Here is a 23,600-nt window from a genome sequence, read left to right on the forward strand (position 1 = left end):
ACAGTACATTGGAGCATGTTGCTAAAACCCATTTACCAAGTGGTCCCAAGGCTGCCAGTTTTGACTGGGCCCCAGAGCCAGAAAGCACTGTGCAGTAGTAGATCACAGTTGTTCACGCTGCCCTGCTGCTTAGGTCTTGAGATCCAGCAGACTCAATTGTAAGGGACGTGTCTGCAGCAAAGAGACTGGGAAGCCTCCCTCAAAACCAGTAGAAGAATCACAGTGCAGACCCTTAGGGGTTTGAAGTAAAACTATACCCCTTTCTGCTGCCTATTCTCCATTTGAAAAGCAAATCATTGCCACGGGGCTCTGCTAGAAATTAAATATAAAAAACAAAACAAAATGTTAAATGATGATATAAGCAGGTTCCTGCTTGAGATGGGATGCTGTCGTCTCAAGATGAGTTTGCAATCACAAAGAACTGTCAACCACACTAATGGCTCAAATCGGAGGCGAGCTAAGGAGATGCAACACCCGGCACCATAGGCTCTGGGACAGTCACTCCTTGCACCACTGAGATCCCCTTGCATCCCACACTAAATCCATTCCGTTAAAGATAGTAGCCAGTTCAACCTTGGTAAGAGATTTAATAGACAAGGATTATTGAAGCAATCTACAATTCTAATAGTTGCCCTAAGACGGCAATTAGTATTACCTTTCTTCTCTATCCACCCCCCATTCTAGAGCTTCACCTTATCTAGTTTGCCTGCTTGGGAGGACGACTCAGACCTTCATCCCTCAGGTGTCTGAGCTCTGGGTTGCCTTGCCCTTGTCCGGCGCTGGTTGCTGCAATTGCTCATTCACCGTTATTACCAGACATGGAAGCATCGAGAGACACCACTGAACCTCACTGTTCAGATATTTTCATTGCCCTCCTTTTGTGGCAGCTACTGTAGCTCATCAGGATAATTAGGGTCAGTCATTCCCAACAATATAGTCATCTTTTCAGAGCCATTATTAATGTTCACGGGGTTTTTTGTTTGTTTGTTTGCTTAAGGGAGTGGAACTGCTAAGTCTTATAATGTATTTAAATTTATAGGAAACTGCCAAATTGTTTTCCAAAGTGTCTGTACCACAGCAAAGGGAATATAGTCAATAATCTATATAGTATATGAGGAGCCACGGTCATAACATCCAAAACGACCGAAGGCTCGACCGAACGCCAGGCTGCGCACGTTGCAGGTGAGTGGGCTGAACTGCTGAACTCTCAGAGAGAGAAAGGGGCGGGGCTGATCAGCAGCAGCAGCAGCAGCAGCAGCAGCAGCGGCTGCTGGCGAGGCCTCTCTCTCTCTCTCTCTCCCCCCAGAGGTCAGCAGTTCAGCCAGCTGCCTGGGGCAGCTGCTGATCAACCCCGCCTCTATGATCTGGCCTGGAGATAGGCCCAGAGATGCTGACTGGCATAGAAACCGACCAATCAGAACTACTCTGGGTGAACTTCGAAGGCAGAACCTAAGGTGGGGGCTGAGGAGGGGTTTTAAGGGCAACAGCTGTTTGGTGTAAGGTGTAAGAAAGTGATCCAACTTTTTAATGACTGGTTTGGCAGTATAGTGCATATGGCTGGCTATCAGTCCAGATATAGGGATTATGTGTTTTTGTCTGCCAAGAGCATCTCCTCCTGCTGAAAAGGCTCCCCCCCCCCCCCCCAAATTTAAGCAATCCTATCCTATATAATCTTATCTATACTAATAAAAGGGTAATATGCTAATTAGACCAGGTCAACTGGCCATCTTCCAGACGTCCGACTTCCTTCCAGACAAAGCCATGGTGGTGGGGGCCAAGGCAGAGGCAGTTAGAGGTGATCAGGCCGGCAGGAGAGGGCAGTTGGGGGTGAGATCAGGCCAGCAGGGGAGGGCATTTGGGGGCGAGATCAGGCTGGCAGGGGAGGGCAGTTAGAGGTGATCAGGCAGGCAGGCAGAGGCAGTTAGGGGTGATCAGGCAGGCAGAGGCAAGGTAGGGGTGATCAGGCCAGCAGCGGGGCAAGGTAGGGGCTATCAGGCCAGCAGGCAGAGGGGTTAGGGGCAATCAGGCAGGCAGGCAGGTGAATGGTTAGGAGCCAGTCATCCTGGATTTCGAGAGGGATGTCTGACTGCCTGTGGGATCAGGCCTAAACCAGCAGTTGAACATCCCCCGAGGCTGTGGTCAGTAAACTGCGGCTTGCAAGCCACATGCGGCTCTTTGACCCCTTGAGTTTGGCTCTTTCACAAAATACCACGGCCTGGACGAGTCTATTTTGGAGAAGTGGCATTAGAAGAAATTTAAGTTTAAAAAATTTGGCTCTCAAAAGAAATTTCAATTGTTGTACTGTTGATATTTGGCTCTGTTGACTAATGAGTTTGGCGAGCACTGCCATGGGGGGTCCCAGATTAGAGAGGGTGCAGGCCGGGCTGAGGAACCCCCGCTCTGTGCATGAATTTCATGCGCCAGGCCTCTAGTATTGTAATAACTATGTATGGTGTGGGATGGGTACTAGACTTATCAGGGTGTTCACTTAGTAAAGTATATAAATGTCTAACCACCATGTTGTACACCTGAAACTAATATAATATTGTATAGGTCAACTGTATTTAGAAAATAAATAGGTTTTTTTAAATAGCAGCATTATCTTAAAAATCCACAAGATGTCAGTGTTTCTATGTGAGAAAAAATAATGAGGTGGTCTGAGGTTAAAAGTACTCCCACTAACTGATGCCAAAAATTAGCCTAAAGTGAATTTGATATAGAAATAATAGAGATTAGTTAATTTAATTGAATAGGAAATATATGTACATGATACAAAATTCAAAATTGTATTCAGTGAAAAGAAAAACTTTCCCTCCCTCCCTACTTTTCCCCCTCATCTCTTAGTCCCATTTCATTCCCCTTTCCCCCAAGGACAGCTATTTTTATTATCCTTCCAGAGATATCCTAAATATATATATGACCACAAAGATATAAATATGTATATGTTTTCAAATAATACCAATGATTATATACAATACATGTGTTCTGTGCCTTGATACTTTTTCTACCTGCTGTGCCTCAGAGTGGTCCCTTCTGTGGCTTGTCTGTTCATTCTCTTAACAGAGGCTTTAGAGGAGCAAAATTTCTTTATTTTGATGAAGTACAATTTGTCTTTTTTTTTTTTTTTTTAAGTGGGCCTTACTCAAAGCCACAAAGATTTTTCTCTATATTTTCTTCTAGAATTTTAGGTTTTATATTTAGGTCTATAATCCATTTTGAGGTCATTTTTGTATATGGTGCAAGATATGGATCATTACCATTTTAATTTGTACATTTGTTATTATAGATGTTCTTGAGCATATTTTCATATGTTTAAATATAATTTGTGCTTGTTTTTTTTTTTTGTGTGTGTGTGTGTGTTTGTGTGTGTGTGTGTGTGTGTGTGTGTGTGTGTGTGTGTTTTGTGAGCTCTTTGGTCAAGTCCTTTGCTGGGGGCTGCCAAGTTTGGACATGCAGTTTGTGAAAGTGGAAACTGAAATCTGGCCGCACACTGCTCACTTAGACACAAATACTGTATCGGGGGGCCTTTTTCTAATTCAGCCCTGGGAGCCCCATTCTTTACTGTGCACAAAGGTGTTCCCTTTGTCCATTTATCTTCTATATTCTAGGTCTTTTTCATATTTTATAGGAGTTCTCTGTATTTCTGCCCTTCACCACTGTGGTGCAAATATATTTTCCCCCAGATAGTCTATTGTGTTTTTTTACTGTTTATGGTATTTTCCCATCAGAATTGTTTTTTGTAGAGTCAAATATACCAATCTTTCCTATTGTGGGTTCTGAGTTTTGTGTCATGACTAGAAAGTTTCCCTATTCCAGTTATTTTTAAAAATTACTTTATGTTTTATTCTAGCATTTTTTCTGGTTTCTCTCCCCCCCCCCCCATTTAAATCTTTTGATTTAGTATGAATTTATTTTGGTGAAAGACGTAAGTATAAATCCAATTTAATTTTTTTCCCAATTTGCCAACCAGCTGTCCCAACACTGTTTACTAAATAATTCATCTTTCCAGCACTTACATAAAATGGCAGATTTATCATAAATACAATTCTTATTCTTAATGTAAAAAGTAGCTATGTTGCTCTGCCCAGAGACCACATGCTACACTCTGATTCTATGGGAAAGACACAGATGAAAAGAAAAGAAGGTGATAAGAGATTTTTTTTAGCAAAATATTTTCCAAGCATGGTTTGAATTAAAGTCCAAGATTTCTTACATTTGCAATATGATACAAAAAAATCTGTTGCAATAGCAATAACTTGATCATCAGGAAAATATTAAATTATATTCACTATTTTCTATTTGTTATGCAGGAAAGTGTGCAATATTTTTGAGAAAAAATAATGCAGAATATTTTTCACACATACCCTGACACACACACACACACACACACACACACACACACACGTTTTCTTCCTCAGAAAAGCAAACTGTGTAATGGCTAAACCTTTGGGCTCTAAGTCAGACAAAACTGTGAATATTAACAGTATCTAAATCAAGGGTTAATGTAAGGATTAACTGAGCTTGTTCAAAAAAGGTGCCTGACTCAGAATAAACAGTCAATATTCAGTAGCTACTAACTTCTGTTTGTGTAAAGTGCTTAGATAAGTTCTCTGACATTTCTCAGATATGTTTACATAGCCAGTAGGATCCCCAGTAGGATCCACAGCAAGTGAATTCTGTGTCTTTAAATCTTATGCATTAATCCCTAGGTACAGTGCTAAACATATTTTAAAAGATCTTTGATTCATGAGGGACAGAATGGATCTAGAGAATCATGATGTCTGCATCTCTTATTACTGGTGACATTTATTTTGATCATTTGGTTAAGTTGGTGTCTGCCTGGCTTCCCCACTGTAAAGTTTTTGTACTTGATAAGTATCTTGCAGGAGATACTTAGAGATCACACAAATCCTGTTTGTCTTCAAACTTTTACCCCTAATTTTAGTATCAGTTGTGGATCTTGGCTGAAATATTTATTACTGTGGTATTTGCCTAATGGTGATCTCTATTTCCCTCTTCCTTCTATATTCATTAATTCAGTTTCTACTCCTCCCCAATTTATCTATCTATATATTTATTTGACTATATTCATATGGCCTCATGGATATTTGTATTACTCTAGGTAAAAACCCCATACTATCATTATTATTTGCTTCATTCTTCCAGCTTTGGCCATTAGGAACTACTTCACATTGGATCCTGTGTTCTTTGACAAGATAGGTAATGTATAGATTTATCTAACTCATGTGTACTTTCTTTCCTTATTTATTACTTCTTCCTCCAAAAAAAGGAAAACCCAGCTCTCATTATCTATGACTTACTTATTTGTTTAAAAATGTGTGTTGTTTTGTTTTTCAGGGAAGTGTTTTCTTCAGAAGCCTACACAATGACCTCTGACTCTACTCCAGAGGTGGGTAACCACAGAAACTGCATTCATTGATCCTTCACTTCCTGCCTTCTCCTAAACCCCACTCCAATATCCCCTAGTCACCTCATTATAAACTAAATGAAGCTGGAGTTCTCTGTCCCCCAACCCAAGAGCTAGAAGCTCAGGGCCAAGGTAGGGTAACTGAAACTCGATATAAATCCCTGCTTCCTGTGTAGACCAAAAGGGAGTCACCCTGAGTTGAAGATCTTTTAAAATGTTAGCAATGTGATCTAGGGGTTTTTGTATTGGTTATTGAAGATCTAGAATCCACTCTGAGTCCTGGCTGATTCTAATAGTTATTCCCATGCTCCCCCACTACTTCCCACTTAGCCAGACACGGTCATTTAACCTCTCAGTATTCCCTACAAAATGCTGATAGTGATTTAACCCTGCCTTGCACCCCTTATGGATGTTATTTGTGAAAATCAAATGAGAGAATCAATGGGTACGTACTTTGAAAATTATGCAGTGCTAAGTAAACTGAAGGGCCCTGGAATGTGTCTACAGCACATTATTATTGGTGACTTTTACCTAAATACTCAGATGCACTATCTTGGCTCACCTGGTAGTAGGAGCTCAGAGACAGCTCTTCCTGCTCTGACCAACCCTAAATTGGGAGGCAGAAGTATTCTAAGAATACAGGGAGAGTGAGGCTGCTATGGTGAATAGAGTGGCTAATAAGACAGGATATCTTGGGAATCTCTTAAAATAAGGAGGTCAAAATGCTTTGGCTATTAAATAATTTTAAAATATGTATTCATTTATTCAACAGCTATTTACTGAGTGTCTTACAAAGGGATGAAGAAATGAGAAACTCCATCCCTGGCCTCAAGAAGTTTAGAGTAGGGGCCCTGGCCAGTATTGCTCAGTGGTCAGAGTGTCAGTTCAGAATGGAGGAGGTTCCCTATCAAAGGTCAAAGGCACATATCTGGCTTTTGGGTTCGATCCCCAGCCCTGGTAGGGGCACATGCCAGAGGCAAACCAATCTATGTGTTCTCTCTCACGTTGATCTCTCTTTCTCTCTCTCTCTCTCTCTTTTTCTCCCTTCCACTCTCTCTAACAATCCATGGAAAAAATATCCTCGGGTCAGGATTAACAAAACAAAACAAAAGTTTAGAGTGAGGAATCCAGTGTAGGAATCCTAGAGTAGGTAGTATGATAGTCACAATTTCTTGAAGACCTACTGTGAGCAAGGGATGGTGGTGGTCTACCTATTATCTCATTTAACATAGGTCTAACATGTTTTTTCATTTAATACATGCAACTGTCTTGAAGGTAGATATTATCTTTGATAATAATGAGACAATCAACAATCAGAGAGGTAAAGAAATTTGTCCAAAATCACACATGTAGTAAATGCAAGAGTCAAAACTGAAATCCAGGGCTGCCTGTACTCTAAATCTCATATTCATCCCCCCATGCTAATAAGGTAAGATTGATCCATTCACTGACGGAATATTTATTGAGAACCTTTTTGTTCCAGCCATTGTTCTGGATGGGGTGATATGAATGAAAAAACAAAGTCCCTATATCATGGGGGTCACATGCTACTGGATAAAGACAATAGAACAAATACATATTTAGTACATCAGCTAGTAAATGCTGTGGAAAAAAATTAGGCAGGATAAGAAGAATAGGGGAAGGGGAATTGCTATTTTATTTTATTATATATATATATTTATTATTATTTTAAATATGGAATGCTTCACGAATTTGCATGTCATCCTTGCGTAGGGGCCATGCTAATCTTCTCTGTATCGTTCCAATTTTAATATATGTGCTGCCGAATCAAGCACAGGGATTGCTATTTTAAATAGAATCCTCAGGGAAGACTCTGATAATGTGAGGTTTGAGTGGAGATCCACAGGAAGTGCCCGAGTAATGAAAGGGACTGGCAAAAAGAGTTTCCTCTTCTGCCTGCCTGTGAATTCAGTCTGAACAAAGAGGGCCAGGATGCACAGGAGGTGTTTATGGGGAGGATTAGGCTCAAAACCAGGAGACTAGAGCTTTATTTAACTTATTGACAAATTATTTCACTTTCGAGCCTAAATCCCCTTCCCTGTAGGTGGGAATTATCCTTGCCCCAGCTTCGCGCGCGCAGCTGCCAAAAGGATAAAATGTGATAGCCATGTGAAAGTCCTTTAAAAAATAACACAAGTGAGAAAGCAAGACTAGGTACCAACTTTTCAACCGAAAGGAAATATGTGTAGGAATATAAAATGAATTCCTATTTCAAGTGGACCCATCACCCTAGATATCTTTTTGAAAAGCTATCTCAGGCTAAAAAGAGAAATAGACTAAAATAAATAAGCATACATTTCATAATAAGCCTCCGCAGAAGATCCCTGGTAATTTACACTATTCAGAAATTGAATTGTGTGTTTGAACTATACTCTGGGATTCGCATCTTAATCCCACGCCCTACCTAGGCATTTGCTTTTTTACCACGCCCCCCGCCAGAACTCCATTTCCCAGCATGCCCCGGACTCCTGTAAATCGGCGGTCATTGTGACGCAAGTTCCACAACTTTCTGGGAATTGTAGTTTATTCATCCTCCAGTTGCGGAAAGCTCTAGAGCTGTGGACTACCACTCCCGTGAGGTAGTGCGGAATTCCACCCTGTTCGCGGCGTCTTCGAACGCGCCGCGGCAGCCATGTTGGACGTGGCCAGCACCGGGGCCGGCACCACGGGGTTATCCAAGCAGCTGTCATGATGCTGGGGTCCCTGGTGTTAAGGAGAACATCGCTGGCGCCGCGGCTCCTCCTCCATCTGCTTAGGTCTCCATCGCTCGGAAGCCACCGAGGTCCCTCCGGCCGGAGTGTGACCACCGGCGGCTGCGGGGAGCCGCCGTGGCTAAGGGCGGCCATCGGGGGGCGTCTTGCAACATCGCTGGCCTCGCTCACCCGAAGAGGGGCAGCCACCGGGGGGCGCCACGGAAGACGCACGGAGACCCAGTGCCTCTCAGCCGCCACATGGGGACGCCTTCCTGGCCCCGAAGACACACTCCCCGGACAGAACTGCTGGAATGGGGTCCCCACCAGAGCCAGACTGGGCATGTGGGCCCTGGCCACGGCGCTGGTGGTTCACTGTTACAGCAAGAGCCCGTCCAACAAGGGTGATTATCGGGACCATCTGGGCTCCCGGAAGGGAGAGGCGGGAGGAGTGTGTTGATTATCTTTGAAGGGCGGGAGTTGCTTATAGATTTAGAGCAGCGTAGTCTCAGTCCTGGAGGGACCCAGACATTGTCACGGGGGTAGAGTTTGCACTGGAGAGCTCAGTGCCTCGGAGTTGCATCATTTCCAGCATAGGGCAGCGTCCCTTCTTTTGGACATCACTTTGTCCATCTGTATAACGGGAGCATCGGACTAAACCTCTAAAATTAGAGCATGGTCATTTAATCCTCGAATATTCTGCCTGGTCCAGTTCCTCTTTTAAGAGGTCTCGGGGAAACTGCGGTGTATTTTGAGGGCAACCGCTAAATGGTTTAGAGAAGTTTACCCCTCAGATGGCCTAAGAAGGGAAAAAGACTTGGTTTCAGTGCCACCTTGGTTTCATCGCTTGCACCTCTCTGGCTTCAGTTTCCCCCCTTATACAGTGAAGGATTATTTCTCAGTACTTTTACAGGGCTGTTATTTTTTTCTTTCTTGGCATTCAGCAGCCTGGGTCTGTCCATCAGACTCCCAGGGTTTTGCTAGGCCTGGTCTCAGGCATGAAAAGATCTTGCCATGTGGGCCAGTTGGCAGGGGAAGGGAGACTAGGAAGTTGGCTCTGTAGGGACCCAAAGCAACCATGGGGCTGGCTGACCCAGGTTGGCGTCTCACCTGGGTGCATGGGGCTAAGCAGGTACTGGGAGAGCAAGCAGAGAGCCAGACTTCTGGCCTACATGTGTCCAACCACTCAGGTTCTCAGTTGTTCCTCAAGGAGGGGGAAGCCTGAGGCATGATGTTCATGGATTACATGCATTCCCATCTCTGAGACTGGAGTAAGGGGGACTGCCCTGACATTTGTTTATCCAGCAGCTGTAAAGGAAAGGCCTTGGACTGGGAGTAAGGACAACTGGGACCTTGTTTTGGTTCTCTCTCTAACTCCCATTGTGACTTTGGACTCTTGCTCCTCCTCACTGGTCCTCTGTTTCTTCATCTACAGTATGAGGATGTTGACATAGAGCTCTAAGGGCTCTTCTAGCTTAGGCATGCTGTGATTCTATAACTTTTAGCAATTTTTTGAATACTCTCAGCGTATCTAGTTTTGGGCACAAAGTTAAGGAGACAGTGCAGGCAGTTAGGCTTGTGGGTCTGGTGAGTGGTCTGACTATGTGCAGTTGGGGGATCAGAGGACCAACAGAGCCAGGAAAGCTTTCCTGGAAGACTGGAGGTCCCTGGAGGATGGGGAATTTGCATTTGCATTCTGAAGGCTGAGACAAGAGATGAAAAGGTCTCACTGTGACCTCCATGAGGTTTTTTCAGGATGATACCAGCTCCTTTCTTTAATACCTTCACATTGTCCACCATAGTGTTGGAACTTAGTAGGTACTCAGTAAGTGTGTCTTGAGTTGGATTGTATTTCATGCAGAGCCTTCAGGGAACAAGGATATGGGAGTCACACATCAGCATGGTGTGTGCAGGCGCTAGCAGAGTGGCCAGCCTGGTTGGAGAACAGGAGGTCTTTGGGGTGAAGTGAGAGCAGATGGAGTGGGGCCTGCATGTTATGCACGATGGTTTGGAATTTCTCCTTAGGCATTGGAGAGCCATGAGCTCAGGGAATGTCCTGAGGCCAGTATGTTTAGAAGTATGAGGGGGAGGTGTCCCAAGTCTTGCCTTTTAGAAGTGCTTGGGGGCTCTAGACTGGACTTTGTGGCATGTGAACCCCAGCAAGGAGACCAGAGTCTATTTACCAAACTAGATAATGACCAAAACCATGATCATTTCCAACCATCTGACTTACTAGCTACCCAATCCCCTGACTTGGAGTTGTAAACTCAGGCCCTCAGTGCAGTGTGATAGAAACTGCACCCTGCAGGAGCCAGGAGGCCTGGGCTCTAATCTCGGCTCATTCTTCATTTCCTCTGTGACTTTGCAAAAGCCAATTCTTTCTGCAGAGCGAGGGAAGAGAAAACATAGCCATCTCTGAAGAAGGCTTGTTTCCCTTCCAGCTGGGGGCTGTCTGGGTATGTGCTTAGGGAAGATAACCAGGAAAGACCTGGCCCTGTAGTCTGTGGTTGGTGGGGTGGAGGCAATAATGTCTGAACCACAGAACTGGTTTACATATGCTCGTTAAGGTGGCTATATTATCCCCATTGTACAGATAGGAAACTGAGGCTCAGGAGGTTAATTGAGTTGGCCAGGTGGTACAGCAAGTAAGTGGCAGAGGTATGGTGGGAGCCCATGTCTGTGTATCTCCAGATCCTGTTTTCTACCCTGCTCCAATGCCTCTTCCTGTTTCAGTGGATCAGACTCTTGGCTGGACTGGGAACTCTCTAAGGCAGGACTGGGCATGAGTTCGTCCAGCGTTCAATAATGGATCTCAGAATCATGCTGGGCACAGAGGACTCCCCAGGCACTTGGTATTTGAAAAAAAATGTGCTTCTGTTGTCTTTTGAGATTTGTTTCCAGTCAGACAATTTTTCTTTGTGGCCACAAGGTGGTGCCAGCAGCCTGCAGGCTGCCCAGGGGAGGCCAGCTTAGCTTTTCTGCTAGGTAATCCCTATGCTTCGGGTCTCCCTTTGGTGGGCTTGGCACTGGGAGTTTGCAGATTTTCCAACCATCATTTCATTTTCTCAGCATCCTGTGAGGCTGGCAGGGCAAAGGTTTTATTGCCTCTGCTTTACAGTCAGGGAAACGGGTTGAGAGGGAAAGGGGCTGCCACAGCCCATGGTGAGTAGGGGGCAGAGTGTGTAGGAGCCAGGTTTCCTGACTCCTGGTTGGTGCTCTCTCTACTCTCAGAAGGGCCCACACCCCTTCCTGCTCCTCCCCGTCCTGACTCCCTCTGGATGTGTGACCTATGACATCAAGATTCAAAACTAGGCAAGAAACGAGTTAGGGAGAAAGTGGGGCAAGGTAGGGGAATGACTGATAATGATACTCATGTAAAACAGAGGGCTTGATAGCTAAAGGAGAATGAAGGAATTCGCACAGTGAGCATTTATCATTCATTGGCAACACTTGTGCTAGCCCTGTACTGGGATCACCTTGTGATGAGAGGAGTTAAGAGTTTGGCTCTAGAATAGATGTGGAAGACAAGTTGTTAACATGTGGGCATGGGATGATTAGCCTTCTCTTTACCTACAGGCATACCTCGTTTTATTGCACTCACTTTATTGTGCTTCAGATATGTGTTCATTACAAAAAAAAGAGTACGGCTCACTTTATAGCGATATGTGCTTTATTGCTGTGGTCTAGAATGGAACTTGTAATATTTCTGAGGTATGCCCTATCTTGGCATCATTTCTCTTGTTAAAGCCCATGTTTCTGAAGTGCTTTTACTTTCACTGTTTTACTGGGCCCTCTAAGCTGCCCTGAGGACTAGGTCTGACCAGTGCCCCCTCTCTCTACAGATGCAGCCCTGATGGAAGCTGCTCGAGCCAACAATGTTCAAGAAGTCAGCAGGTGAGTGTCAAACCCCAGGCCTTGTTCTCCCCCACAGAAGATGGCTGCCTTGGAGGAAATCTCACACTAAGCTGGGAGTGAAATCCTGTAGTCACAGAGTCACTTGGGCTTCCTTCGAGAGCTCTGTGTTTCCTTTGTTCTGACCCCAAACACCCCTGAATCCTTCTACTGTTTTGTTCTTCACAGGGCATTGTTTGGAGTCCCCTTTGCATCCTGTGGGTTCTTCACTGAATCTTCTAATTTGTTCTGTTTCTTTGTAGAAGTGGCCAGGTGTTAGTGCTTGTTGCCTGAATGGGGTGCAGGTGGGCACCCATGAAGAGGCTTGGGGATTTGGGAAGAAGCTGGAAGATATCTTTCTGAGAGGTTTTCTGAGGCTAGAAAGGCCTGGGGTGCACATGATGGGCCTCTGCTCATGGGCTGATTACATTCCTCCAGTCTCCCTGCTCAGCTGGGCCCCTTATGACCACTGGCCCGTTAGATCTAGGCTTGTTCTTGGGCAGGGGCAGGACTCAACTCAGAGCTCAGCCTGGTGCCAGGAGCAGGGCAGAGTCTGTGTCCAGGATGGATGGCTCATATTGGGCCAGCATAGGGCATCAGTATGAGACTAGGGGTCAGGGGTTTTATTCTTGGTGAAACTAGTAGCACTCACTGGGCCTAATATTGATTTATTATTATTTTTTCCCTTTGCATAGAATTATTTGGCCATCGGACACTCCCCCTTCCATATTACCAAGTCCACATTTTAGACAGGAAGTCTGGTGCTTGGGGTGGCTAGCCCTGCACCCAGTTCCACATACCCATCATGTTCTTCCCCACTCCAGCTGCCTGAACATACGAGAAAGTGTTGAAAGGCAGCTACAGCCCCCACCAAGACTTACTGCTTTGATTCCCTTTCATTTTATCTGCAGCATTATTGATTCTCAAGGGTGCTTTTGAGTATTAATGTTCAAGGCTTAGTTTTTAATAAACCACTTTTGGAAGTATAGGCTGGGAGTTGTTTCGTAGCTTAATAAATATGATAGAGCAATAGTTTAATAAACATGCAATGATGCATCTTAAAAACCGAGCACAGATGTCAGCTTGTTGTTATAAGAGCCATTCATAACTGCAGGCTGTGCGTGGCATCTTCATTCCCCCAGAAACAGATGAGCCTCGCTTCCTTCTACTGCAGTACAAGGAGGGCGGGGGTGGGTGTGAAACTGGCCAAGCCCCCTCCTCTCAGGCTTGTGCTGACCCTGGAATCACCTGTTGGTAACTGCTAAGGGCTGCCAGGCTTCTGCTTTTCTCTGTAGGCAGCACAGTTGCAGAGCGGCTAGGCTGTGACTCCACCTTTCTTCCATCACCCAGGCAGGCTGAGTTTACCTTATCCCATGGAGCCCCATGTGTTGATTATTTTAGCTCTTCCAAGTACACATTTTTCTAAAACAATTAATCATCTGCCCAAAGAAGAGAAAAAGTGATGGGATTTATGGTGCATGTGTGATTCAGCAACGTTCATTCTTGTCTTTGTGGATTTGGCCTGTAGGGACCTTTCATGTGTGTCTCCAGTGTCTAGCTTGCTTATCCACTGCCTCCTCTTGCCCATCTCTCTTGGTTGTGATGACTCAGAATCTTCCTTCACCATTTGTGAGGAACCCTGCCCTTCAGCATGACAGTCTCCCCTTGCTCTCCCCCTCCTTCCCAGAAGCAAAAGCAGGGGACAAACTGAGCAAAGGCAGGGGAAGAAGATGCTGGCTGCTGCTGGGCTTGGTGTCATGCTGCTGCTGCTGCTGAGGTGGTATTTGTGCAGAGTTGCAGGATCGGGAAAGAGGGAGATCATTTGAGAGAAACTGGAATGTACAAGCTCTGGAATGCCCACGAAGGAGTTTCGAATTTTTACCTTATGATCACTGGGGAGAAATGGGAAGTTTGAGCAGGGAAATTGCCCAGTTAGGGTCATTCAGAAGGGTGAAGGATGAATTGAATTGGGCAAGGGCTAAAAGCAGATCTATTAAAAGGCTGTTTTAGTAAGATAAATTCAAGATGATGAAGGCCTGAATTAGAACATTCTTCTCCTTCTCACCCCAAGCAGTTCCTGCATATGAATGAATGAGTGGACCTTTGCTAGGCACTAGAGATGGGTATGTGTGTGACCCAGGCCCTGGTTTCAAGGAAACAGACATGTAACCTACCAATTACAGTTATTCCTGCTAATAGAGCTAAGCCTAGAGGTGAGGCTGAGAGAGTCAGACCATCCTTGCTGGAAGGAAACTTTCTTGAATTCTTACAGCAAGTCTTTATTCAACTTTTCTATGACCTAGACTTTGCATAGGTGCTTCACACTACTCTTTATTTCTTCCTCTGCCTGTCCTAGCCTTAGTTTTGCCCAACAGACCTGCCTATAGCAGGATAGAGTCATTCTCAATTTTAAAAAAACTTACACAGTTTATGCATGGTTGGGTCACCATGTGTATGACCAGTGTGGTCAGTAAAAGAGTATTTGGAATAAAACTCAGATCTGGTGAACAATATTGCCCTCTACCCTTCTTTCCCCCTTGACCTCTCTGTGGCTCTGTGCTGTGTGTGTCTCTGCCTTTTTTTTAAAATTATTTTTATTTATTTATTTTTAAATATATTTTATTGAGATTTTACAGAGAGGAAGAGAGAGGGATAGAGAGTTAGAAACATCGATGAGAGAGAAACATCGATCAGCTGCCTCTTGCATACCCCCTACTGGGGATGTGCCCGCAACCAAGGTACATGCCCTTGACCGGAATCGAACCTGGGACCTTTGAGTCCGCAGGCCGACGCTCTATCCACTGAGCCAAACCGGTTTCGGCGTGTGTCTCTGCCTTGATGTTCCCTTACCATACCCAGACCCAGAGCCTTGGGAGAACTCTGGATAATGAAGGGCAATAGCTCGAGGCTCTGCTGCTCAGAGGGGAGGTGCTTCATTATCTTCTTAAAGGCATTCGGGAGCTACAGATCCTGGACCCTCGGTCCTCTCTACTTTCTGTTCCTCATCCTCTGCTTAAATCCTCCCAGCCTTCTAGACTCAGCTCAAGTGCTGTGTTCCTTGTGAGGCCTTCCTTGACTCCTCCCAGCTGGGTATGATCACCGTTTCCTTTGCCCCACATCTCCTGGGCTGGGAGAAAATGAGTGTCATCTAGGAAAGCATATGCCAGCGGGTAGGAGAAAATCCTTTTCTAGAAGCGAAGTTGGAGGTTAGGTGAGAGAAGTAGGGCTGAATGAATGCCAGGACTGAGGCACCCAGTCCACAAACAGGAAAACCAGCGAGGTTCATGTGCTGACTTAATTAGGAACAGGTCAGGAATCCTCATAGAGTTTGAGATGATCAAGCCAAGAGCTCTGGATAGATGCCCTGACCTGTAGGTACTATTGACCTGCTTTATGTGGAGCTAGGTAAATGTGTGTGGTTTGGGCTTGCCTGGCTAACGGGACAGGGCAGTATCTGCCACTTGCCATGCTCTGTTCTTTATATTCATAAGTTTGTAAGCCAGCCTTCACCTTAAACCACTGTATTGTGTGCCTCCCCAAGGCAGGGACAGTTAGTTCCCGTATTTTCTAACACAGCAGAACTCGGGGAAAGTTGCTTTTTACTGACTTTTCAGCAAACCTGAAACAGGCAGCCCAGAATCTTAATTTCCATACTCCCATTGGCTATATAGCAGAGGGAGGCTGGGTCCCTTCCTCTTCCCTTCTCTCTTCCTTTCTTCCTTCTCCAGAGGCACTTAAACCTTGTGTGTTCATCTCTTCAGAAGTGAAGACCGGTCCTGGATCCTGTTTCACCTGTCAGCAGCATGAGCAGGTGGCCTGCTCCTGGGCTCAGCCTAAACCTGAGCCTGGCTTCCAGACTCAGGAACTATTCACCCGAAACAAGGGCACAGGGTAGACTGAAGGCACATCTGTCCAGGCTCAGGCTGAGCCATGTGAGGAGCTATCAGGGCTGGGAGAAGTGAGGCCTCCTGTTCTTCCTCTTCTAAAGGAGATCACATTTCCTTCAGAACAAACTTGGGTGAAAGACAACACCCCTACCCATTTCCCTTCTCTCGGCAGGGAACTGGGCCTCTGCTGAGTCCTTAACTCGGGTGTTTGTCAGCTTCAAAATTTTCATTTTATTTACTTATTTATTTAAATATATATATTTTTTATTATTGATAGTATTACAGTTGTCTCCCTTTTCCTCCCCTTTACCCCCTCTTGAGCCCAAATATTTTCTAATGAAGAAGCCTGATGGTATGAAACCTGGACTTCAGACTGCCTGCCCTTTCTCTGCAGGATTCATTGTTCATTTGACAAAATTTACTGAGCACTGGTCATGCTGGGTCATATGCTTGACACGCGACAACTGACCAGGCATGATTCCTGCCCTTGAAGAAGGAGACTAGGGAAGACAGCACAGTATGGTCAGGGCTGAGAGACTGGAGGCCAGAACATGCTCCTGACCAATCTGGGGACCAGAGAAAGCGTCCTCGAGGAAATGGCACCTAATTAGAGTCTTAAAATATCAGTTGGGCTTAGCAAATAAAAAAGGGAATGCATTCCAGGCAAAGGGATCAGCATGAGTGGTATCACCAAGGTAAGAAACAGCCTAGACCAGTGATGGGCAACCTTTTGAGCTTGGTGTGTCAAACTTCGCCAAAAAACTGAGCATAACTCGGGTAGTGTGTCACTTTGAGGAAAAAACTAACTCCAAGACTCTAGTCGCAAATGTTTCATCCTCAGGAGCAGCAAATGTTTCATCCTTGGCATGCGGCTGCGTGTCATCAGAAATGGCTACGCGTGTCAGTGCTGACACGCGTGTCATAGGTTCGCCATCACTGGCCTAGGAGGTTGTGTGATGGAGAGGGGGAAATTACATTCTGTTGCTGGATCACATTCTAGCCTAGGAGGGACTGGGGATAGGTAGGGACCTGGTCTTGAAGGGCATCGTCCATTTGTCCCACAGTTGCTCAACTGTCTAGCCTGCCTCTGTGCCTAGCCCTGAACTGAATTTGTGTTGATGGCAATACAATGAGGAAGGAGAAGCAATCCCTGCCCTGGAGGAGCTCACTAACCCCCTTCCTAGGTGAGGAGAGAGCACCTGAGTCAAAAATTGAGGACCAATAATACAAGGCACATATTGCCTAACTTCTATGAGCCTAAATAATTAAATAACATTGAAGATGATAATACCTATAATGCATAGAACTGTAGAGGGTTTATTATTAATAATAAAATTATTATTTCAACCAATATTTATGAGTGCTTATAAGGAGCTAGACATTAGGATGAGTGCTGGAGATATAGTAGCGAACAAGATTGGTTCAGTCCCTGCCCTCTTGGTAGTTACAGTCTAACAGAGCTAGATGACTGATTATGCAATTACAATATGTATTTCAAAATTAGTACAATTTGTCTTTTCACAAGTGGTGCTATAACAACTGGATATCAATGTACAAAAAAATGCAATTGGAACCCTACCTCACCCATACACAAAAGTTAACTCAAAATGGATCATAGACCTAAATGCAAGAGCTAAAAGTATAAAAGGCTTAGAAGAAAACATAGGAGTAGATAAGTTGGACTTTATTCAAATTAAAAACTTCTGTATTCAAAGGATAACTTCAAGAAAATGAAAAGACTGTCCTGTAGAATGGGAGACAATATTTGCAAATCATATATCTGATAAGAAATTTATGTCCAGAATATATAAAAAATGCTTAAAATTCAATAAAAAAATCCAATTTAAAATGGACGAAGGATCTGATTAGACATTTCTCTAAAGAAGATGTTCAGCTCTAGCCGGTTTGGCTTAGTGGATAGAGCATCGGCCTGCGGACTCAAGGGTCCCAGGTTCGATTCCGGTCAAGGGCATGTACCTTGGTTGCGGGCACATCCCCAGTAGGAGATGTGCAGGAGGCAGCTGCTCGATGTTTCTCTCTCATCGATGTTTCTAACTCTCTATCCCTCTCCCTTCCTCTCTGTGAAGAATCAATAAAATATATTAAAATAAAAAAAAAAAGATGTTCAAATGATGAATTAGCATGTGAAAATATGCTCAACATCATTAGTCATTGTGCTAATTAAAACCACTTCATACCTGTTTATGATGGTTATAATCAGAAAGACAGGTAATAGCAAGTGTATGAGGATATTGGAGAAATTGGAACCCTCATATTGCTGGTGGGGGTGTGAAATGGTGTTGACTGCTTCAGAATTTAGTTGGTGTTTTGCAAAATGTTAGACATAGAGTTACCTTATGACCCAACAAGTCTGCTTCTAAGTATATACCCCAGAGAAATAAAAACATGTACATTAATGTTCATAGCAGTATTATTTTTAGCTACATTATTCATAATAGCCCAAAGAAGGAAATAATTCCAAAGTCTATTAACTAATGAATGGATAAATAAAAAACATGATATAGCTATTCAGTGGAGTATTATTCATCAATGCTAAGGAATGAAGAACTGATATATGCTACAATATGACTGAACTTTAGAAGCATTATGCTAAGTGAAAGAAGCCAGGCACAAGAAACCACATATTATATTATTCAATTTATATAAAACTAGCGTTCCCGTTGCAGGAAAAATCATACAGTAAGGTTTCCTGCTGCACTCTACCCCGCCCCACCTGCTCTCCTCCCTTCTCCCCCGCCCCGCCTTCTCTGCCAGCCCACCTGCTCTCCTTCCTTCTCCACCAGCCCTGCCTGCACTCCTCCCTTCTCCCCCGCCTCGCCTTCTCTGCCAGCCCGCCTGCTCTCCTTCCTTCTCCCCCGGCCCCCCCTGCACTCCTCCCTTCTCCCCTGCCCGCCTTCTCCGCCAGCCCGCTTGCTCTCCTTCCTTCTCCCCCTGGCCCCGCCTCCGCTCCTCCCTTCTCCTCCCCCCAGCTTGCTTGCTTCTCTGCAGCTTTGTTCCCTTCTGCAGCTCTTGGCTTCTTTCTACGCTGTCTTGATATGCAAATTAGCCACCATCTTGGTTGGGTGATTTGCATACTCGTCCTGATTGGCTGGTGGGCGTGGCCTGGTTGGCAGGCGTGGGTTGGGTGTAGCGAAGGTGCGGTCAATTTGCATATTTGTCTATTATTAGGTAGGATACCCAGATAGACAAATCCATAGAGACAGAAAATAGGTTAGTGATTGAAGAAACTGGAGAGGTTGGGTTTGGGATGGACCATACCATATTGGTTCTGTAAGCCATGTTAATGATGTTTATTTTTATTTTTACTAACAGCAGTGGGTAACCATTGAAGAATTTTAAGCCTGTGTGTGTGTGTGTGTGTGTGTGTGTGTGTGTGTGTGTGTGAGAGAGAGAGAGAGAGAGAGAGAGAGAGAGAGAGAGAGAGACAGACATGGAGACATGATTTAGATCTGTAATTTTATTTATTTTTAATTTCATTTTTCTATTACAGTTTACATTTGATATTTTTGTATCCGTTTCAGGGGTACAGCATAGTGGTTAGATAATCATATACTTTACAAAGTATCTTCCCCCCCCAATATTCCCAGTATCCACCTGGCACCATACATAGTTTATTACAATATTATTGACTATATTCCCTATGTTGTACTTTAGATCCCATGACTATTGTTACTACCAATTTGTACTTCTTAATTCCTTCACTTTGTCACCCAGTCCCCTAACCCCCCACTCCTCTGGGAAACACCAATTTGTTCTCAGTATTTTGAGTCAGTTTCTGTTTTGTTTGTTCGTTTATATTGTTCTTTAGATTCCACATGTAAGTGAAATCATATGGTATTTGTCTTTCTCTGACTGACTTATCTCAGCATAATACCCGCTAGGTCCATCCATGCTATGGCAAATGTTACGATTTCATTCTTTTTAAATGGCCAAGTAATATTCCATTGTATATATGTACCACAGCTTTTTAATCTACTCGTCTGTTGATGGGCACTTGTATTGCTTCCATATCTTGGCTATTGTAAATAACACTGCAATGGACATAGGGATGTCTATATTCTTTCCAGTTAATGTTTTGGGTTTCTTTGTATGTGTAGCCAGAAGTGGAATTGCTGGGTCATAAGGCAGTTCCATTTTTAATTTTTGAGGACCTTCCATACTGTTTTTCATAGTGGCTGCACCAATCTGCATTCCTACCTAGAGTGCACAAGGGTTCCCTTTTCTTCTCATCCTTGCCAACACTTGTTTGTTGATTTATTGATGATAGCCATTCTGAAAGTTGTGAAATGATATTGCATATCTTAGTGACATTGAACATCTTTTCATATATCTATTGGTCAGCTGTATGTCCTCTTTGAAGAAACGTCTATTCAGGTCCTCTGCCCATTTTTAAATTGGATTTTTTTTTTTTTTTTTTTTTTTGGTATTGAGTTGTATAAGTTCTTTCTCAATTTTGGATATTAACTCCTTATTAGATGTATTATTGACGAATATATTCTTCCATTCAGTGGGTTGTCTTTTCATTTTATTGATGGTTTCTTTTGCTGTGCAAAAACTTTTTAGTTTGATGTACTTCCATTTGTTCATTTTTTTTCTTTGTTTCCCTTGCCCGAGGAGATATATCAGAAAAAAAATATTGTTAAGAGAAATGTCAGAGATTTTACTGCCTATGTTTTCTTCTAGGAGTTTTATGGTTTTGAGTCTTACATTTAAGTCTTTAATCCATTTTGAGTTTATTCTCATATACAGTGTGAGATGGTGGTCTGGTTTAATTTTTGCATGTACCTGTCCAATTTTCCCAACACCATTTATTGAATAGACTCCATTGTATGTTCTTGCCTCCTTCGTAAAATATTAATTGACCAAATAGGCATGGGTTTATTTCTGGGCTCTCTATTCTGTTTCATTGATCTATGTGTCTGTTTTTATGCCAGTACCATGCTGTTTTGATTACTATAGCCTTGTAGTATAGTTTAATATCAGGTAGCATGATACCTCCAACTTTGTTCTTTCTTAAGATTGCTTTGGCTATTTGGGGTCTTTTGTGGTTCCATATAAATTTCAGGATTATTTGTTCTAGTTCTGTGAAATATGCCATTGGTATTTTGGTAGGAATTGTGTTGAATCTATAGATTTCTTTGGGTAGTATGGACTTTCTGATAGTTCATTGTTTGTGTATAAAAATCAATAGATTTCCAAATTCTTATTTTGTATCCTGCAACTTTACTGAATTCATCTATCAGTCCTAGTAGTTTTTTGGTGTAATCTTTAGGGTTCTTTATATATAGTATTATGTTATTTGCATACTAGAGGCCCAGTGCACAAAATTTTTGCATGGTGGGGGGCGGGGGTGTCCCTCAGTCCAGCCTGCACCCTCTCCAATCTGGGACCCCTCAAGGGATGTCTGACATCCCTTTCACAATCCAGGACTGCTGGCTCCCAACCGCTCACCTGCCTGCCTGCCTGATTGCCCCTAACCGCTTCTGCCTGCCAGCCTGATCACCCCCTAATCACTCCCCTGCCAGCCTGATTGCCCCTAACTGCCCTCCCCTGCAGGCCTGGTCCCCCCCAACTGCCCTCCCCTGCAGGCCTGGGTCCCCCCCAATTGTCCTCCCCTGCAGGCCTGGTCCCTCCCAACTGCCCTCCCCTGCTGGCCTGATCACCCACAACTGCCCTCCCCTGCTGGCCATCTTGTGGCAGCCATCTTGTGTCCACATGGGGGGCGGCCATCTTTGACCACATAGGGGTGGCCATCTTGTGTGTTGGAGTGATGGTCAGTTTGCATATTACCTCTTTATTATCCTATCTAATAATAGAGTAACATGTAAATTACCATCACTCCGCTACGCCCACGATTGGGTGGCGGGAGGCTGGGGGGCGGGACTCGGGGTGGCCTATCCGGCCATTGAGAGGCACGGATCCGCTGCCACTCAGGGGGGCTACCCTGCTGTTGAGAGGCGCAGGGGGCGGGACTCCCGCCCCCTGTGCCTCTCAACGGCCAGATCCGCGGCCGCTGAGGGGGCCTGCCGTGGACACCCAGCTGCGCCTCTCAACGGCAGGGTAGCCAGGTGTCCGCGGCAGCCCCCCTCAGCACCTCTCAACAGCAGGGTAGCCCCCCTCAGCGGCTGAGGACCATCAAAAACATGGGAGCTGGGTGCCTGTCTGCTCCGGCACCAGGCCTTTCAGAAGCCTCCGCTGAGCCGGAGGCTTCTGAAAGGCCTGGTGCACCAGCGGACAGGCACCCAGCTCCACCGCGAAAAGCGAAAGCATGTAGGGGACCCTACACGTGCGTGATTCAATCATGCACTGGGCCTCTAGTATAGGATAATGATGGTTTTACTTCTTGCTTTTCAATTTAGATGTCTTTTCTTTTTCTTTTTCTTTTTTTTGTTTTAATCCTCAGGATCCAAGGATATTTTTTCCATTGATTTTTAGAGAGTGGAAGGAGGGGGTCAGAGAGAAACATCAATGTGAGAGAGACACATCCTCTCGCACACACCCCAACAGGGCTGGGGTTGAATCCACAACCTAGGTGCATACTCTTGACCAGGAATCGAATCTGCAACCCTATGGTGCATAGGCTGACACTCTTAACCTCTGAGCAACACTGGCCAGAACCTTTTTGTTTTTTTCTTTTTCTTGTCTGATTTCTGTGGCTAGAACTTCCAATACTGTGTTGAATAAGAGTGGTGGAAATGGACATCCCTGTCTTGTTCCTGATCTTAAGGGAAACACTTTAGTCTTTGCCCATTGGGTATGATGTTAACTGTGGGTTTGTCATATGTGGGCTTTATTATGTTGAGGTATGTTCCCAGTATTCCCACTTTGCTGATAATTTTATCATAAATGAGTGCTGGGTTTTATCAAGTGCTTTTTCTGCATCTGTAGATATGATCATATGATTTTCTTCATTTTGTTTATGTGGTATATGATGTTAATTGACTTGCGGATACTGTACCAACCTGCATTCCAAGAATAAATCCCATTTGATCGTGTATGATCTTTTTAATGTGTTGCTGGATTTGATTTGCTAATATTATATTGAGGATTTTTGCATTTATGTTCAACAGGGATATTGCCTTATAATTTTCTTTCTTTGTAGTGTCTTCATTTGGTTTTGGAATTAGGACAATGCTGGCCTTCTCAAATGAGCTTGGGAGTCTTCCCTCCTCTTGAATTTTTTTGAATAGTTTGAGAAGGATTGGTGTTAGTTCTTTGAATGTTGGAGCCATCCAGTCTAGGACTTTTGTTTGTTTGGAGTTTTTTGTTTTGTTACTACTTTGATTTCATTGGTTGTAATTGGTCTGTTCACGTTTTCTGACTCTTTCTGATTCGGTGTTTGAAGATTGTATGTTTCTAGGACTTGATCCACATTTCCCAGGTTGTTCAAATTGTTGACATGTGGTTGTTTGTAATATATTTTTTATTTTATTACTAGAGGCCCGGTGCATGAAATTCGTGCATTGGGGGGGGTGTCCCTCAGCCCAGCCTGCACTGTCTCCAATCTGGGACCCCTCGAGCAATGCCCGACTACCAGTTTAGGCCCAATCCTGGTGTGATCGGGCCTAAACAGGCAGTCGGACATCCCTCACACAATCCAGGACTGCTGGCTCCCAACCACTCGCCTGCCTGCCAGCCCAATTGCCCTTAACTTCCCTCCCC

General features: G+C 44.3%; 1 protein-coding gene and 1 non-coding gene across 3 annotated transcripts in view; one reads left to right on the plus strand and one right to left on the minus strand.

Annotated features, from left to right (window-relative positions):
- Positions 1 to 7,117: 7,117 nt before the first annotated feature.
- LOC114234583 (U6 spliceosomal RNA) lies at positions 7,118 to 7,224 on the minus strand. Its single transcript, XR_008558056.1, has one exon. It is a non-coding gene; the product is annotated as a U6 spliceosomal RNA (small nuclear RNA).
- A 769-nt stretch (positions 7,225 to 7,993) lies between these two features.
- CLPB (ClpB family mitochondrial disaggregase) overlaps positions 7,994 to 23,600 on the plus strand; it is a 161,361-nt gene continuing 145,754 nt past the window's right edge. Inside the window, exons 1-2 of one of the 2 annotated variants that reach the window (XM_008149929.3) lie at positions 7,994 to 8,543; positions 11,982 to 12,033. In XM_008149929.3, coding sequence (XP_008148151.2) covers positions 8,138 to 8,543; positions 11,982 to 12,033 — 458 coding nt within the window. In that variant the 5' untranslated portion in view covers positions 7,994 to 8,137. The remainder of the gene's footprint in view (positions 8,544 to 11,981; positions 12,034 to 23,600) is intronic. The other variant, XM_008149930.3, reaches the window with a different exon arrangement.

Source organism: Eptesicus fuscus, chromosome 13 (genome assembly GCF_027574615.1).
Source record: "Eptesicus fuscus isolate TK198812 chromosome 13, DD_ASM_mEF_20220401, whole genome shotgun sequence".
Classification (NCBI taxonomy): Eukaryota; Metazoa; Chordata; class Mammalia; order Chiroptera; family Vespertilionidae; genus Eptesicus; species Eptesicus fuscus.